This window comes from Camelus dromedarius, chromosome 24 (assembly GCF_036321535.1).
Source record: "Camelus dromedarius isolate mCamDro1 chromosome 24, mCamDro1.pat, whole genome shotgun sequence".
Classification (NCBI taxonomy): domain Eukaryota; kingdom Metazoa; phylum Chordata; class Mammalia; order Artiodactyla; family Camelidae; genus Camelus; species Camelus dromedarius.
Window position 1 is genome coordinate 16,967,281 of NC_087459.1, and position 19,274 is coordinate 16,986,554.

At 36.5% G+C, this 19,274-nt stretch overlaps 1 protein-coding gene across 1 annotated transcript in view; it reads left to right on the forward strand.

The window, feature by feature from the left end:
• The window catches only part of MOSMO (modulator of smoothened), a 43,017-nt gene that overhangs the window by 12,535 nt on the left and 11,208 nt on the right, over nt 1–19,274 (forward strand). Inside the window, exon 2 of the mRNA XM_031433073.2 lies at nt 16,383–16,595. Within this exon, the coding sequence (XP_031288933.2) occupies nt 16,383–16,595 (213 nt within the window). The remainder of the gene's footprint in view (nt 1–16,382; nt 16,596–19,274) is intronic.

Below are 19,274 nucleotides of genomic sequence, written 5' to 3' on the forward strand. Positions count from 1 at the left end.
AAACATAATGTTGCAGTTGGCAGATTTCCCATCACATAGTCACCAAAAGCAGTCTGACTTTTTCTAAAGCTAGGTTATGTCACTGTGTTAGAGCTGGTTGCCCGTATCATTTTTACCATACACATTGTATTATTCCCGATACATAACCTGGATTGCTACCCTCTCCCCTCCACCTTAGTGTGCTAAGAGGGAAACAGTACCAGGCAGCCTATCCAAATGTTTACACACAAGCTCTGTTCTACATATCAAAGGTAACATGTATTTGGGGATTTTCCAGTAGTGATGACAAATGATACTAAGACATTAATATTCTCTCAATTTTTTTACTCTAGCTAACGTTTGCTATGTGGGTTAATGGATGTAGTCTGGCCATAGAGTAGTTTTCCCCCCAGCTGGCTGAGTATATAAACCCTGACCTCATTAGTTGAAGTCAGTAACCAAGAGTAAAGGGTTCTAGAAGCAAAGGATGATTGATAATCACAGGTAGCCTATAAGATAATTTGTTACAGTCCTACTCATTTGCTTATTATGAGAGATAAAATGAGAAACTTTGTATTTTGTAGATAAAAATGTATTTGTAAATGTTTTGTTGATATATCCTGTAGATAAAATACCTTGAGAGTTTGAATCTTTAAAATCATTAATTGAATCAGTTTTAAAAAAACTGTAGCAGTGAATCTTATTTAAAACAAATGCAGACAGTCATGTTAGATCACCTTTAGGGCTCCCACTTTCAGTAGGATATGGTGGGTTAGGATCAGAAGACAAGCTCTTGTTTGTTGAAATATTGCTGATTTAGGACTAATCCCCAGAGCTTTAGAAGACTGTTTCTAGTATTTGCTACTAACCATCCAATAATCATTTAGAATCACCAGTAGCTGGTAAGATGTCTGCTTTAAGTGAATCACTCTATATTTAAGATTTAACGTTACTGCGTATGTCTTCAGAGTTATCAGGGAGGTTGGGTACATTATGGGTTTCCCCTACTGTGCTATTTCTTTTCTTTTTTTGCCTCTATAAGTTATTGGCCAGTGCTTTTGTTCTCTTTAGTTAGCTTAGAGTTAACCAACATATCGTATCCCTTACATCTCACCTCCTACTACCCTCTGCCCTCCCTCTTTAGGAGCTCGTGACAAATCCCCAGCTTGACCATTCAAGCAGTTCATACCCAGGTGAGAAAGTCTGGATTCCAAATGTTCACAGCCATTCCAAGTGGTCAGGACACTGGTACAGTTCCCACTGACTTCTTGTATCCCCTTAGGCACCACTGTCGCCCTCCCCTCTACTATGGCTGAGGGCTCCTGTGTCTCTGAGCTTGGGCTTTTACTGAGTTTTTAAGGAGAGTCCATCCACTTCTCTAATGAGGAAGAGGACTGTGTTTTGACTGTATTGTTATAGGCTACACAGGCTCTCCTTTTCTGTGAACTTGTTCTCTTACACAGTCTGGAAGTTCTTTTGTGATTCTGCTATGCTATTATGGAATGGGTCATTTCAGTAGGATTTGGGGAAGGAAGGAAGGAGAGCAAATTGACTCACTTTGTCTCTCAGAGGTGTTTAATGTTAATCGAATGAGAGAAATCAAAAGAGATTTAGTCCATGTTTGCTTATTATCTTTTACGTTTTTATTAATAATGGGAAAGTCATGGTACAGTAATTTTCCTAAGTCATACTTTTTTTTTTTAGGTAAGAAAAGTTTTAAATTATGTAGTCCCCATATGGCAAGAATATATGGTGATTGGTTAGAATGCAGGAAACATTATAAAGCAGCTAATAACACAGACTCTGGAGTCTGGATTCAAATTATACCTGTGCCACTTGTTACAGCATGATCTTGGCCAACATACTTCAGAGGTCTGTATGGAGATTCAAGCATTTATATATATAAAGCACTTAAAGTGCTTGGCACATAGCACTATGTGTCAACTAAAATTAATGAGACTAACTTTTGAAGATTCTTTGCTGTAATTTTTTCAGTAGCCATAGACAGCTATCTTAAAATTAATCATAAATAGTGTGTAGTTTTAGTTTATAGATATAAATGTCATCATACTGGAATATAGATTCTAGCACATGGACAAATGGTCAAAATTTTTACCTTATGTAAAGAATAGTACTACTATTGTGATGAAGTGGAAAGAGTAGACTTTGCTTAAACCATGAGTGTGTTTCACATATTTAAAAAAAAAGTTTAAAATGATGGCAAGAAAGTAAATCCTAATATTGAATACAAATTGAAACCAGTGAGCCTAACTGTAGATCTAAATGATGGTGTAACTGTCAAGGAAAGAAGAATTAAGTAACTTTTGAACATAGTGCTCTGACTATGCTCTCTTAATGGGATATATAGCCTAAGGACAAAAAGAACAGCAAAGAAATATTGAACTTAGTAGGTGGCAAACCCTTTATAGTAGCTCTTTATAAGAAATGCTATTCCTAGTTTTGCTGCTGATGAAGCATATTTAGAGAGGTGAACGATTTGCCTAGCATTGTTTGATTAGATGGTAGAGCTGGATTCAGAAGCTGATGTTCTGTTCATTATACCCCACTGCTTTTTTTATTTGTATAATGTGCTGTTCAGATGAGTCCCTGGTTTCTTTAGTACCCCCCTTCTTTTATTGGCATCATCTGTAATATTAGTCAGAACCCCATTTTCAAGAACTTCCTAACCTCTTGGCTCTCCTTTCCTTCAAGAATTTCATTCCATGCAATCATGCCTACCTGGTTGTTTTTTGTTTTGTTTTGTTTTGTTTTGTTTTTAATTGAAGTATAGGCAGTTACAGTGTGTCAGTTTCTGGTGTACAGCCTAATGTCTCAGCCATATGTATATATATATACACACATATATTCATTTTCATATTCTTTTTAATTAAAGATTACTACAAGGTATTGAATATAGTTCCCCGTGCTATACAGAAGAAATTTTTTTCAATCTATTTTTATATATAATGGTTAACATTTGCAAATCTCAAACTCCCAAATTTATCCCTTCCCACCCCCTTTTCCCCCAGTAACCATAAGATTGTTTACTATGTCTGTGAGTCTGTTTCTGTTTTGTACATGAGTTCATTAGTATCCTAATGATCTCATGCCTACCTTTTTCTTTACAAATTCTAAGGTGACCTGACAGATTTGTTGTTTTTTTGTGGGTTTTTTTTTTGTTTGTTTTTTTGCTTTTGTTTTTTTCATTCCTCCCACTTCACCAATAACTAATTTCCTGCTGAATTACAGCTAGTGTCAAAGTCATGATTACTTACGGATATCGTCTATTGATAACTGAGCATGGAAGTTGTGAATGAGAGAGCTGCATTCTTAAAGACATTCATCTGTTTGTAATTTAAGATATCTTACAGGGATTTGGTGGTGAAACATGTAAGGGGGGGAGAGTGATAAAGAATGCAATTGTTAGACTTGCATTTTTTCCGTGAGAGATAATAGAAACAAGTATCACTTTATAAACTGTGATTTTGAAATGATTCATTCATTAAAGAAGGCAAATAAAAATAGCAACAAAACAAAGACATAGTAACTGTTTGTTAAATGAAATCTATGTCCTTTGAAAAGGAGATGATTAAGGGAGGAAATATGTAAATAACTTGAATACACAAGTTGCTGTTAGAGATTCTGCTGAGTAAAAATGATGGGAGGAATTAAACTGTACAAGAATTTAGTTGGCTCTTGCCTAAAGTACTTTGTGTGGTAAATCTCCAAACTTACTTTTAAATCACAGCATTTAGAGAACCTCTTCTTGAATTAGCGGAACCAAAGTGGAATTCATTCTGTTTTAATCTCTCCTGAATTATCTTTAAAGTGAATGGCTTTAGAATGTAATTTTGTATAATATACCAGAGAAATTGTCCAGGGATCTAGGTCCAGAATTTCAATATAATTTTTAAAGGAAGTAAGAGTGGCAATCAGATTAATTTTTTTAAAATTGCTTTTTATCAAAATTTAAAAATGTAAAACAGTGTTATAGTTTTTGATTAGATTAACCGAGTTTCTAAACACCTGCAAAAATTATTTTAGTGTTTCCTGTTCAAAATTGTTTGTGGAGAACCTGCCACTTGTCTGTGGAAGTAGGGCTTATGAGACCTCTTTGTTGATGTTTCTGCGGTTTTAACTCTCTGGACAAACACACAAGAAAAATTAAACTGTTCTACCAAAATATTCCTAAATAGTAAACTGTCGGATCAGAGCTGGTTCATATCCTAACTCCAGCTTTTTCTAGCTGATACCCTAGTCATTTAGTCTGTTATTCAGTTCCTTCACTTGTATTATTTTGAGAATTAAATGAGCATATATAAAATTCTTAATAATATCATGACTAGCACTAAGTAAGCACCCAGAATATAGTGGCAGCTATTATTAAGAGCACTCTTTATTCTAATGTCAAGGTTTAAAGTAGAAGTTAGGACAAAACTGGATTTTTCTGAACCCAAACACTAGAGATTCTGTTTGGGAAGTGAGAAAGAAAGCTGCCAAATATCTGCTCTACTTGTGCCGTGGCAAGAAGATTGAATTTCTTATTTGTTTCCTGTCCCAAGCCCTTGCCTTCAATTCTTCTGTCTCAGTTTCTGTTCGCCTTTGGAGATTCTTTCCTGACTGAAATAACAGAGAACAATATCTAGGAGTTTTAGAAGGGCTAGCTAACCATAACTTTCTGGAAGAACATCTGGTTGCAGTTTCAATTTTTTAAAGCCTGTCATATTTTATGTCATTAAATTTTTGTAGTTCTAAATTACTGATTTCAGTTCTTTTCCTAGGTTGTGCCCATCGATTTTAAGAGCCGTATATCTTTTATGCAGTAAATATAAAGTATGTAGTTGATGATCAATAAAAATTATTGTTATCAATTAAACTACTGGAATTTTCCCCTCTTAAGTTTTCAGAATATAATCATTACACCAGACACGTGCATATACATATATGCCCATACTTACAAATGTAATTTTCCTTTATTGTGACTACTCAATTGCTTTAAGTGTTAAGACTAGGAGCCTCATTCACAGTGTGTTAAGAAATGACTAGTAGGTGAAGCAGGATGGCAAATGGAGATGGAATTTTGTCAGTGGAAGGGAGACAGAGGTTAGTTAAATAGAAAAGAATATGGGGTCCAGGGTGGGTCAATTTTAGATAGAGAAGAGTTGGACTGATCTTGATGGTAATAAGGAGTCAGCAGAAAGAAAGTAAGTTGATAATGCACCAAAGAGAAGGAATTCTTGATTGAGCAAGGATCCTGGTGATACAAAGCAGAGTGGTAGAGCAGAGCAGAGAGACAGACTTCAGGAGACACAATACATTTTCCTTTGTGACAAGAGGAAAGGAAGTAAGGATCAAGCTGATAAAGTTATTTTCTAGATCCTGTGGTAGAAAGTTGAGGGCCTTTACTTCTGACAGCTTACATTTTCTCTGTCATATAACAGAAGGGGTCATTTGTTAGTGGAAAGGGGATGATGAGGTGGGAAGTTTGAGGAGAGCAGAAAAGGTTGAGATAGCTGCTATAGAGAATGGCAGAGAGCAGGCTGCCTAGAAGAATGGGAGGATTTCTAGGTCATAATGATGGCCTAGCTGAGCCTATGGGGCATAAATTTTTAATGATCCCAGTTTAAGGATATGTATTTTTTTCCCAGGAGATTTCAGCAGACTGAGTAGAAATGTGGGAAAAATAGACCATTGTGTTGATCCAGGGTTGGAGTTTGTCCCACATGACATAGGAGAAAGAGTCTTTGAATGAATTAAACATAGCTGTCTATTAGACTCTGAAGTTAGACAGGTCTCAGTTTTAATCTTATTTTGACCACTTAGTGATTTAGGCAGATTACTTAACCTTCTCTAAGCTTCCATTTCCTGCTAATTAAATCACACCCCGGGGAGGGTATAGCTCAGTGGTAGAGTGTGTGCTTTAGCATGCACGAGGTCCTGGGTTCAATCCCCAGTACCTCCATTAAAAAACAAACAAACAAGAAAAACCCAATTACTTCCCCCACCCAAAAAAATAAAGAAATCACACCCAATCATATCAGCTTCCTAATCATAATAATACCTATCTCTTTCAGTGATAAGGAATAAATGGGACAAACAAGTCCCTTAATACATGATTTGGCACATAATAAATGTTAATAATTAACAACTTTTATTATTATTGGTGACCCCGTCCTGTCACTGATTAGCAGAGTGATCTTAGGCAAGTTTCTTTCCTTCTTATTTGTAAAAAGAGCTGGTTCTTTGAAAGGGTAAACAAAATCAACAAACCTCTGGCCAGGCTCACCAAGAGGAAAAGAGAGAGATGACCCAAATAAACAAAATAAGAAATGAAAGAGGAGAAATAACAACTGATAGCACAGAAATACAAAAAACCATAAGAGAGCACTATGAACAATTGTATGCCAACAAATTGGACAACCTAGAAGAAATGGACGAGTTTCTAGAAACATACAGCCCGCCAAAACTGAATTAAAAAGAAACAGATAATTTGAACAGACTGATCATTGGAAGTGGAAAAGAATCTAATTTTAAAAAACTCCCTGCAAACAAAATCCAGGACCAGATGGCTTCACTGGGGAATACTACCAAACATACAGAGAAGAACATATACCAGGCTTTCTCAAACTCTTCCAAAAGATTGAAGAGGAGAGAATACTTCCCAAGTCTTCTGTAAAGCTACCATCACCCTGATATCAAAACCAAAGACACTACCAAAAAATAAAATTGCAGGCCAATATTTTTGATGAATATAGATGCAAAAATACTGAACAAAATGTTAGCAAACTTAATCCAATAACACATACAAAAGATCATACACCACAATCAAGTTGGATTCATGCCAGGGTCTCAAGGAAGGTTCAACATACTCAAATCAATATGATAACACCACATCAACTAAAGAAAAGACAAAAACCAAAAGATTATCTCAATAGATGCAGAAAAATTGACAAAATTCAACATCCATTCGTGATAAAAAGTTACCAAAGTGGGTACAGAGTGAACATATCTCAACGTGATAAAAGCTATTTATGACAGACCCACAGCCAACATAATACTCAAGGTGAAAAGTTGAAAGCCTTCCCGCTAAAATCTGGAACAAGACAAGGATGCCCACTCTCACCAGTGCTATTCAACATAGTATTGGAAGGCCTAGCCAGAGCAATCAGACCAGAAAAAGAAATGAAAGGGGTCCAAATTGGAAAAGAAGAGGTAAAATTGTCATCATATGCAAATGACATAATACTATATATAGAAAACCCTAAAAACTCCACACACAAACTACAAGAACTAATAAGTGAAGTCAGCAGGGTAGCAAGATGCAAGATACAAGATTAACATACAGAAATCTGTTGGATTTCTTTGCACTAACAATGATAGGGAAAGTTTAAAAAAAATCCCTTTTAAGAGAGCTTCAAAAAATAAATAAAATACTTAGAAATAAGCCTGACCAAGGAGGCGAAAGACTTATATGCTGAGAACTATGAAACATTGATAAAGGAAAGCATGAACTTTAAAGTATGTATGCTTTTAATATTCTGTATGCCAACTTACATGAATTGCTTATTCATATCCTTTGTTCATTTTTCAATTTTGATGTTCAGTTTCACATTGATTTGAAAGAATCATTATATATAAAGAATATACCCCTTTATATGTATTGCACAATGATTATTGTTTACCTTTAAATCTGTTTCTTTATAGAATCTGACTTTGGACATGTAGGTGAAAGGTCTTCCCCATTCCTAAGAGCACACAGTCACCTAGAATATTTTCCTTTTTATTTTATAATTTAAATTTTTACATTCATCTGCCATCTTATTTTGGTACATGGTATTAAGTAGGAATCTATCTTAATTCTTTTCTAATTGGTAAACCAATTGTCCAAAACAGTTTACTAAGTCATCAATTATTTCTATTGATTTCTAATGCTGTCTTACATACATTTGTCCTCTTGAGGTGTGTTTGATTCTGTTTTACTGGTTGATGTATCTCTTTTGTGGCTAGAGAGTTTACCTTGGAAAGTAAGCACTCCGTGGAAGTATTTTTAAACACTTTAATTTTGGAAGGTAAAAGGGAAGCCCCTCTTAAGCTAGAGTAAGTGAAGTGAATTGACTGTTCTGCTTGTACGCTTCTGTCAACATTCTACCTTGTGGTTTTTAAACAGCATACTTCATTAGTCCTCTAGCACCAGACACTTTACTTGGTGATTTAAAATATTTAACTGCAAAAGAGAATATTTCCATTGTTTAAGAAACACCTTTCTTGCCAAATGTAATTGGATGTTACTCTTTAGGTCTTACCTCTATGACTAGAAGCAAGAGTTGAGAGTAAACCTATCTTTAGAACAGGAGCTCCCAAAATATCTTGGATAAAATACCTATAGCTCAAATCACAGACAAGTAGCTAATTTCTTTCATATTTAAAGAGCTCTTATACTTCAGTAAGGGAAATGCAGTAACACCTGCCTTATTCCCCTTGCAGGGGATATGTTCCAAGACCCCCAGTGAATAGTACCCAAACCTATAGACTATTTTTTCCTACATATACATACCTATGATGAAGTTTAATTTATAAATTAGGCACACTAGGAGATTAAAAACAATAACTAAAATAAAATAGAACAATTAAAAGAATATATTGAATAAAGTTATATGAATGTGATATCTCTCTTTAACTTCAGCTCTGCCAGAAATGTGACCAGCGGCTTCTTCATTGGCAGACACAGCTTCTCCAGTAATTTTTATATTTTTCCATTGAAACCTATTCCTGAAGCTGTGAAGTCATCCTTCACTTGCAGTAGATGGCTTGGTGTCAGTCGTTGCAGGGGATCCTTTGCTGAAGTTTCTGTATAGGCTCAGTGCTTTCTGGTGCAGCACATTGCTATCTCAACATGTCTTCCACCCACAAATTTCATGCCTTTTCCATCTTACTAAGTACTTACCATGAACTGTGACCATAACTTTTGCAGTTTGAGGTACAACAGCAGAACCAGCACGGATTTCTTTTTCCTTCTAAACAATTTCACAAAATGAAGATTCATTCTTACTGTAGATCTTAGCAGCCTCTGCATACTCTTTTTTTTTTTTTTTTTCTTTCCTTACTGAGAACTTTCACCTTTCACTTAAAGGAAGCACCTTACAGTTTCTCTTTGGCATATTGGAATTGCCAGCATCACTGGTTTGGCCCTTTGGGGCCATTGCTAAGTACAATAAGGGTTCCTTGAACACAAGCACTGCAGTACTGCACAGTCCATTTGATAACTGAGATGACCAGTAAGTAACTAACAGGCCTGTACAGCGTGGATGCACTGGACAATAGGATGATTCATATCCCAGGCGGGATGGAGCCAGATGGCACAAGATTTCATCACACTTTACTCAAAACAGCATGCAGTTTAAAACTAATGAACTGGTTTTTTTATTTCTGGAATTTTCCACTTAATATTTTTGGACTGTGTTTGACTGCAGATAACTGAAACCTCAGAAAGGGAAAGTATGGATAAGAGGGCACTACTGTATTCTAGCATACATATAATGGAAGTCCCAGGAGGGGAAAGAGAAAGGGGCATAAAGAATATTTGAAGAAATAATAGCCAAAATCTCTTCAATTTGATGAAAAACTTTAATCTGCTTGTTGAAGAATCACAACAAATTCCAAATAGGATAGAGTCAAAGTGATCCACACCTAGACATACCATAGTCAGATGGTCCGAAGCCTAAGACATAAAGAAAATCTTGAAAACATCAGGAGAAAAAGTGAATCCTCATGTACAAGGGATCCTTAATACCATTAACAACTGACTTCTCATCGGAAACCATGAAGCCAAAGAGCAGTGAGATAACATATTCAAAATGCTGCAAGGAACAGACTTTCGACTGAGAATTCTACAAAACTATCCTTCAAATATGAAGGAGGAATTAAGACATTCAAAGATAAACAGAAAATCCATCCCTAGCAGACCTGTCCTATAAGAAATACTGAAAGGAGTCTTCAAACTGAAATAAAAAGTGTTGTGAATCCACATGAAGAAATAGAGCACCATTAGTGTAACTACACAGATGCATATAACAGTATCTTTTTGTTTGTAACTCTTTACTCTTTAAAATAAAGCAGTAATTATAAAACTATGTTGATGGTCTTATAATGTCTAGTGATTTACATGATAATACTGCAAAAGAAAAGGAGGAAATAGAGGGATATTGGAGCAAAGTTTTGATGTACTATTGAAATTGAGTTAGTATATCTAAGTTGTTGCATTTCTTATGAGATAAAACCATTTTAAAGTGTACAATTCAGTGATTTTTAGTATATCACATATTGAACAACCATCGCCAGTATCTAGTTCCAGAGTATTTGCATCATCTCAAGAAAAAGAAACCCCAAACTTCCCAGTTCCTCCTCCCCTACCCCCTGGCATCCACTAATCTTCCTGTCTCTGGGTTTAACCTATTCTAAATATTTCATATTAATGGAATAATGTAATATGGAGTCTTAGGTGTCTGGCTTCTTTCACTTAACATAGGGTTTATCCATGTTGTAGCTTGTATCACTGCTTTTTTTTTTTTAATTCCTAGATAATATTCTGTTGTATGGATTTTGTTTATCAGTTGATGGACATTTGGGTGGTTTCTACTTTTTTGCTATTATGAATAATGCTGCTATGAATGTTCATGTACAAGCTTTTGATGAAATATATGTATTCTGTTTAATTCCAACTAAGTACACCGTAATACAGTTCAATTCTGACATTAGCTACCTAGAGTTAGCAAAGCTCCTACAAGTTAAGGGTTCTGTCCTCCACAAGACTGCCCCCAATTCAGACACTGCCACAAGTTCAGGGGGGATCCCACTTCTGACCTGGCTACAAATTTGGAATTTCCCACCACCTCCTCAGGTTCAATAAAGAGAAAGTTATAGAGCTTTGATGGGGGCCATGGAAGCATAGAAGATAGGCAGTCAGCCCAGAATGGGTATGCAAGAGCTTGTTGAGGAAGACTTCCCAGAAGTGACTTCTAAGCTGCAACTGGAATTTTGAGTCATAGGTGGTAGCCAGGAGAAGATTTTGGAGGCAGAGGGAACGGCAAATATGAAGGCCTGGTGTGTTAGAGATGATTTAAGAATTAATTTAAGAACTTGAGCATTGTGGGGAGGGTATAGCTCAGTGGTAGAGCACACTCCCAGCATGCACAAGGTTCTGGGTTCAATCCCCAGTACTTCCATTAAAAAATAAACGAACGAACAAACCAACCTAATTGCTACCCCCTCCAAAAAAAATTTTCAAGCCAAAAAAAAAAAAAAAAAAGGAATTTAAGCACCAAATATGAAAAAAGAAAAAAGTAGAAGCAATATCATCTACACCTTTGTAGGCCATTTGGACTTAGAGGACAGAGTGTAGATGAAAAACTAGATCCAACAAAGATCCCTAAAGAACACCAAATTTCATTGCACAGTAGAGAAAAATGTGTCTGTGCAAAAGGAGAAGGAAAAACTAAAGAGGTATGAGGAAAATAAATAGAACATAGAGTCACCAAAACCAAAGGAAATGTATTTTAAGGAGCTATATCAGATGCTGCTAAAATGTTAAGGAAAAGACTTAGAAATATCCATTAGAGTCAGCAGTATAGAATGAATGAGCCTGGCAAGAGCTGTTTCAGTGGGGTGGTTGAGGCAAAAGCCACGCTGCAGTAGATTATAAAGAGTGAAGGGGGAAAAGAAAAAGAAAAAAATTTACCAAAAAAAAAAAAAAGTGAAGGAGACTCTAGGAAGTGGAGACAGGAACTCTTGACAAGGCTAGCGGACAAAGAAGCCCAAGCAGAGCAGACAGAAACACAAGCCTGATGATACCAAGGGATGGCTTGGCATGATGGGATAGTTTTGCTTTATGATAAAGGAGACTTAAGCACATTCAAACAATTTTGCAATCCAGAAGAAAAAGAAAATAGTAAGTTAGGCAGCCTCTCAAGGAAAGTGAGAGGGAATGGGGTCCAAAACAAAGGGAGAAAGATCAACAGGATGAAAGAACAAATGTGTGCAGATGAATTCGTAAGTTTTGATGGTGGACAGTTGAGGGGGTGCTGTCTGATGGCCTCTATCTCGGTGGATGGTTCTGACATTGAGGGAGAGTGCAGCAGACCTGGAATGGCCACAGAGGAGAATGGGGAGGCGCTGAATTAGGGAAATCTAACTAGTTTCCGGTTAGTGGTGATGGTCCTGAGGTTGAAACTTAGGAATTTAGAGTTCACCCCTCTGCTCTGGTATATGATTTTCTTCATCAGCATTCAGCATCCTGGAAGGAAGTGCAAGAAGGGAAAAATTTATGTTAAATCAGAGTTCATAGTTTTTGCCAAGTGGGTTCAGTAAAAAGATAGAAATTAGATGGTAATATGATAGGGAAAGAAGTGAAGACATTAGGAAAGTGATGGACGGGGAGAAAATAGGGGTCAGTGACTGAAAGTGCCAGGGAGGTATAAGAACAGGTGGGAGTAACAGAAAGGGACACTTACTGTAGTGAACACTCGGGACTGGCGTAATGAACCTATTATGTTACTCACGTTTTCCGATACTGCCTGTGTAAGGTTTATTAAGATTCCTTGTTTCACCCGGTCATTCTTTTTGGCCAGCTCACTATTTATAAGCACCCACATCTTCAGGTAGAACCCAGAAATCACAGTTGATAAAAAGAATCATCACTAGCAGTGCTTTTGGAGGTAAGTATTAAATATGTGAGGTTTTAAAGTTACCTGTAGACTCGTATTTTCTGTGCTTGTGCTTCTGCTCATTTAAAGTATGAGCTGCTAGGATCTGACTTAAATAGAAAATGCTAAATCGTTTCAACAGTGTCTGGATCGATAGATGATAGGTGTGAAAAACCTCTTTGTTAAAATACCCCATGTAACGGAGTAAGACTCATTATGACTTCCTTTTGTATGTATGATACACAGGTAACATATTAAGAAGCATGTGGGATGCTGTAGTTCCTAGTTGGTTTCCTTTTCCCTATTGTGTTCAAGTCTTTTATTTGGCTGGATTGGTTACCTAGGAAACAGCTGCAGGGTAAAGATGGATTGGCTGTTTGGGGAATGAAATTACAGGCCCCTTCAAGAAGCAAAAGACTTGTTGGATAAAACAAAAATCAGTGAATGGCTGAGTTTATGTTTAATTTAGTGTACTTCAGGAATCACACTGAGACAGTTCTATATGAGGACCTAGTTAATGCAGCATGATCTTAAAATTTAGCTTGTTTTTAATTCAATTAATGGCCTGCAGAGTGGGCCATTCTGGGGGTTTCCGATGAGGTAGAAGGGTCAGTTCCCTCCTGAAAAGCTCATTGTCTGTTTGGGGTTAAAATAGGCTACCTCAAAATCAAGTGCGTGATTATGTGATACAGTCTAAATGTGTTAAGAGAATCTGAGGGATGTAAAAGATCTTGGCTAGTCAGTGTGAGTGATGGATTTGACTATATAGGCGGGAGATAATTCTTTGAGGTAAAAGGTGAAATTTAAAGACCTGGTGGAAAAGTTACCTGAATTTATAAGATTCAGTAAGTAGTAACAGCACAGTTACCCTTGCAGATCCCTACGCCCAGACAGCTTATGGGAAATATGTGACTCTGATATAAATTATGTTGCCTTAGAATCTTACTCAAGAAAATGAATTTTAGCAACAGTGTTGACCAGCCAATGTTTGCTCTAGCCCTTGTATACTTTACTTAAGGAAAGTATTCTCACTGAAGGTGTGACAGAATATTAGTTTTGGAATCTTAGACCACTACAATAATCCTGAGAATGTAAGAGACACTCAGTAAAATATTTGTGAATTGATTTTCTTACATACAGTATACCTTCTTGTTGTTAGTTAGCTTTCTTTTCTTCCAGAATGTAGCTGTTGGATATTGGTCTTGATTTGTGGTGTTAAGGACTTCGGTAAATACCGGAGCATAAATCTTTTAAAACTGAACATCTGTCAAGTTAGTTCCATTTGGTTTATGGAAAGCATAGCTATAATTTTCATTTTCTTACTTGTTCTATTCGTATTCACTTGATGTGGTATGCCAGTCAGGAGAGGAGGGAAAAACAATCCTACGCAGAAAGCTTAGCAATCTACAGGCACAGGAAGTTCAATTTGAGCCCTAATGCTCCTCCATGTCCATAAACGGAGAGTTAAGAGAGGCAACATGAGGATACTTAGAAATATTTTGAAGGAGAGATGTTTTAGGTATGAATTACTGAACCTACAGCCTTAAATATTTGCCAGCAAAAAAAGAAAAAAGAGAAAAAACGTAATCTAAGTCCACTAGCTACATAGAATTGCCAGTGAAACTTTCTTTATATTTTAAATTAAGTTGTGAAGAAAAATTGTTGCTGTAATCAGAATCTATACTATTGAATTTTACCAGAGTCTTTCATTGCCTGTTGTCTAGTCTTATAGTAATTACAGCTCTTATAAATGGGATAGTGACTACAGAGGGTAATTTGTTAGAAGTTTTTTGCTGAGTGATCAGGAGTGGTTTCCTGTCAGGAGTGCTTGAGCACTGCTGTGAATGCCTTTGTTATTTCCAAAATTACAATAAAATGCTTTATCATAATAAGACACGCCCTCCCCCCAAGTTGTCTTTTCATGAAAACTTTTTAGTGTTTCATTTTAAGAACAAGTATGCAACTCTCTGGCTTCTAGTACCCCTAACCTCTCCCCTTCTCTGGTTTCAAGGAATTACCACGGTACTTTAAAGGTTACAAGGGATTGTCAAAAACTTTGAACTGATTTACTTCTCTTTGGCCTATGAAGTCACTTCGCTCCAACAGCAGTTAGAAGGAACAATAGCGTGGGGTTCCTGGGGAGGTCTGCTCTCTTTAGATTCCTCTCCCACCCCTCATCTGCTTCCGTCCTGCTGCGGATGATCGCATAATTATAAGGCCATTTGCACCTATGCGCAAGGGCCTAATTACTGAATGATTTGAGAGAAAGGTACAATTTGTTTGAGTTATCTTCTTCTACTCTTTCAAAAGAGTTACAGTCAGAGTTAGCATTAGAGAAAAAGAGTACATCTCAATTTTGAGAGCAGAGCTGATTTTTCGCTTTGTTTTCTTTGAACACATTGATTATTTCTAAAAATGTACTAATGCAAGTTGCAGGAAAGCCCCTTCCTTCCAACAGCCCCACGTACCCACGTATACATCTGTGTATACAGATCCAGTCCTGGTCTGTCCTCTCCCACTCAGGGCATCTTATCAACATGCCTCTAAGAATTTTACTGACTGTCCTCAAAAAAGGCACTTGTTCATGGAAAGTGCTGTGATTTTGAGGTTAATGTCTTTTTGTGGTAGTTGTTGTTGTTACTGATAATGAGAAAATAAGCCCCAAAAAAGATGCAGACATCTATTATGTTTCCAGTGGCTCCAGAAATTTCTTTTCTTGTACTTTTGGCAACTGTTTTCCCATTTGCAGTTGCTCTTAAAGGGGAAGCAAACAACGTTTACTCAAAAGTAACATTTTAATTACCCTTCTTAGTGGAGAGGAGGATAAAATACTTTTTCGTCTTCCTTATCTAGGTTTCTGTATATCAGTTAAAAATTTGATAGAGGGGCTCCTTGGGTTTGGCATGAGAACATATTTGTGTAAAAATAGCACTTGATGTTTTACAAAAGCCACTTTCATGTTCTTTAAATTGGAGAGGGGCACTTTAAAAATTATCACTAATTCCTTTACAGTTTTCGACTGAAGCATGCTAGTAATAGTTTGGCGATGTGAACACTTGTACGTTGTAGAAAAATTGCCGACCTTACTAAATGGGATAAACCTACTAGTTTTTCTAACATTTTCTTGAATTTAATGGAAAAGTACTTATGTTGTAATATTCTTAGACCGTTTAAGTTTAGTAAAGTATATTGGCTCTAGTATTTAATCTGTTATTTAATTCTATTTATATATTACACTTGGACATATTTCATGTTTGCTTTCATTTTTTTAAAAAGTGTGTTTATCCTCAGACAAAATAAAATAATATACATTGAGTCTTGGATCTGGGAACAAAAAAGTTCCAGTTCTTTCTGCTAGCACGTAAGCTCAGCAAGAGCAGGCCCCTCATCTGTCTTGTCCACTGTTGTTTCCCTGAGCCTAGAAAAGCGCCTGACGCAAGTACTCAGAAGTATTTAATGAATGACTGAACGAATTGCCTTCTGTGACTTGTGAGGTTTTTTTTTTTAAGTTCATTTTGTACGTTAAGCCCAGTGTTACTACATCGTGAACTATAGGAGAATTCTAAGGAGTAGGCCTCGGTGGAGGCTGAGTGCTTGAATGACCCACACGGAGAAATGAGATTTAAGGACTAAAGGGTGTTGCAGGGGTTATTCCCTGCGTGTGCCAAACCCACTAAAATATTCCCACCTTTTGCGTCTCCCCAGGAGCACTCACTGTGGGCCTTGTGCGACAGTGTCAAACAATCCACGGACGAGACCGGACGTGCATCCCGCCTCGGCTTCCCCCGGAGTGGGTCACGACACTATTTTTTATCATCATGGGAATCATTTCATTGACTGTCACATGTGGTTTGCTGGTGGCTTCCCACTGGCGAAGAGAAGCTACAAAATATGCTCGATGGATAGCATTCACTGGAAGTAAGTAACCTGTGCTTACTAAGTTAGTCTAGAAGGCACTCATACTGGTAATTTTATGAAGATAATCAAGAATCAGTAATAAAGGCTAATCATCAAAGAACACCGCTGCGTACGGCCGTCACATAGACTCTGCACAGTCCCATCAGCTCTTCAGAATTCTCACTACAAGACCAGGACATCCAAAACTTTAATTGCCTTGTATGAAACGCTATTTTAATGATTTCTTTTTTTTTTTTTCTTTGCTCACGTTGTGACGTAAGTGTACCAGATCTGTGACTCAGAGCTACCGCTAACCTGAGTCTCTTCCTCTTCTTAAAGGTACTGGTATCTTCTATCAAATAAAGATAAATCTAAAAGGAAATACACAGAAATATAAATTAGATTAAGGTGGTGATTTGTTTTTTAATATTATTGATTTTGAGTTTCTACTGTTAATTGTTATGTGACCGTTGAAAAACCAACACATTTGGTTATTTAATAATTGTTTATCAACATTTCTTACCTCATTAAGCTATGCCCAAGGGGATGATATATTTACATATTACACATTCTCTTGTACTTTGCAAACTTGGTTTAATTTTAAAACACAACAGAAGCTTTTCTTAAGTTAAAAGCAACAAAAATGCACAAAGGAAAGATATTTCTGTAATTCTGCTTTCTTTCTAAAGCAATTTTGGGACATTTGTCAGTGTCTGGAAATATTTTTGATTGTCACAACTAGGGGGATGCTACTGGCAGCCACTGGATAGAAGCCAGGGATGCTGCTAAACCTCCTACAGATGCACAGAACAGCCCCCACAGCAAAGACCTATCAGGCATCAAATGACAGTAGGGCCTGTTGAGGAACCCTGCTCTAAAGAACAGGGTAACTATACCTGTGCCAAACACTATGGGATTAATTTCTAATTCAATATCTTAAATCATTTGAGGTTTTCATAAGTTTTTTTTTTAAAAAAAGAATATCATAACACAGCTAACTTTCACTTGGTCCTGTCATGTAGAACTTGTATGATGGGGAAGGCATAACCCATGTATCCCTATTAAGGTTGAAACTCAATTTATTCTTAAAGCTCAAAGGGTAGGGATATTAGTTCATGAGTCTGTTTCTCCTCTCTCTGTGAAACTCGCTCTTTAGAGAATGTACATGTTTCTGAATCTGTTGTTTTATTTTTGTCTCTATATCTCCCTTAATTTTAAAATTTAGGTCAAGTTGCCATTGACATAAAAACTTTTCTTTATCCTTGTTAAGAAATGTGAGACAAGTTGATGATCTTGTCTGAGGTGAAACAGACCTCCTGAGACAATTCTTTTCTAAACAGTAGGGTCTGGAGGTGGTTATAGAGACAGGTTATATAGATGCTAAATTAAAGGGTATTGATTAGGAATTTAAAGAAAATCTTTACTCATCAATACAATTACTTATCCAGATGGAGTTCACTCTTCAAGGAGTAAAATAAAATCAAGGAAGGATTCAGTTCATGGATTTAGTTGAAATATGGGATGCATATGCTCTGAATACCAAAAATCTAAAATATAAATTAGCAAAGAATATGAGTCAGAGAAAGCATTAAGATGCTCACATGAGCCATTGGTTCTTGTGACCCAATAAAGGGAAAGAACTATGATTATCTTTTTCATCCCCCTTCAGAGAATATTTAAGTATGTATTTAATGTATAGCTACCTCCACATGCAGGGTGTTTTTCCTTTACTTTTCAGTTAAATAATATAACTTTTTAAAATAATATTTGCATGATACATAATTCAAAGCCCATGAAAGGGTCACCAAGTGAAAAGTAAGTCTCAGGCCCTGTTATCAAGTTATCTAATACTTTCCTGGAAGCAACCATTCTTACCAGTTTATGGAGTTTCCTACCAGAGGTGTTCTATGCATAGAAATATATATATATATATATGTGTGAGTGTTCTGTAAGTATATGTTTATTTATTTTACTTATACTATTTTGTACCTTTTTTTTTTGGTTCAACAATATATCTTGGAGTTGATACCATCTAAGTAAGCATAGAGCCGCATTAACTCTTAGCTTCCTTAAATACATTGCTTTTGTTACCAGAGCTAGTCTCCTAGAGTGGCAGTCATGAGAGGGATTGGGCTCCCCCTAGTGTTTCTGTTCAGCCTTTGAAAATGGGCTTCATCTTTATCGTATTATTTCTATTCCAGTTAAGCTGTAGTTTTGGTAAGAATACAAAGCTAACGGGTTTATACAGTATCTCTCAAAGGAGAGCCACACATGATGGGGCTCACCAATGGGGGCAAAGGTGACAAAGATCCGTCTTTTCCTTCAAGCCTGACTCCTCCTTGCTTTTGCCACCCTAATTTACTCATCTATCTACCAGTAGACCAAATATCTGACTTTTACCAAGAAATCTATGCCATAGCGGATATGAAGTTATGTCTTTACAGACTTATTTAGGACCCAGAATTTAATTGTCTAAAGTTGATAGATATTTTCAGCATTAACAATATTTTAAGATCTAAAGTAGCTTCACAGGTCTCAATAGCTTTAAAAAAAAAAAAAAAAAAACTTCATCTACCAACATTAAATCTCCCCATGAAGTATAGAGAACCTAATTCCTTGGATTAAGAACCAATATTGGATTGAATTAGGAGTTCATTGCTTCCTTGAAATTTGATTAAGCTTTTCCTAACCAATTTGGAA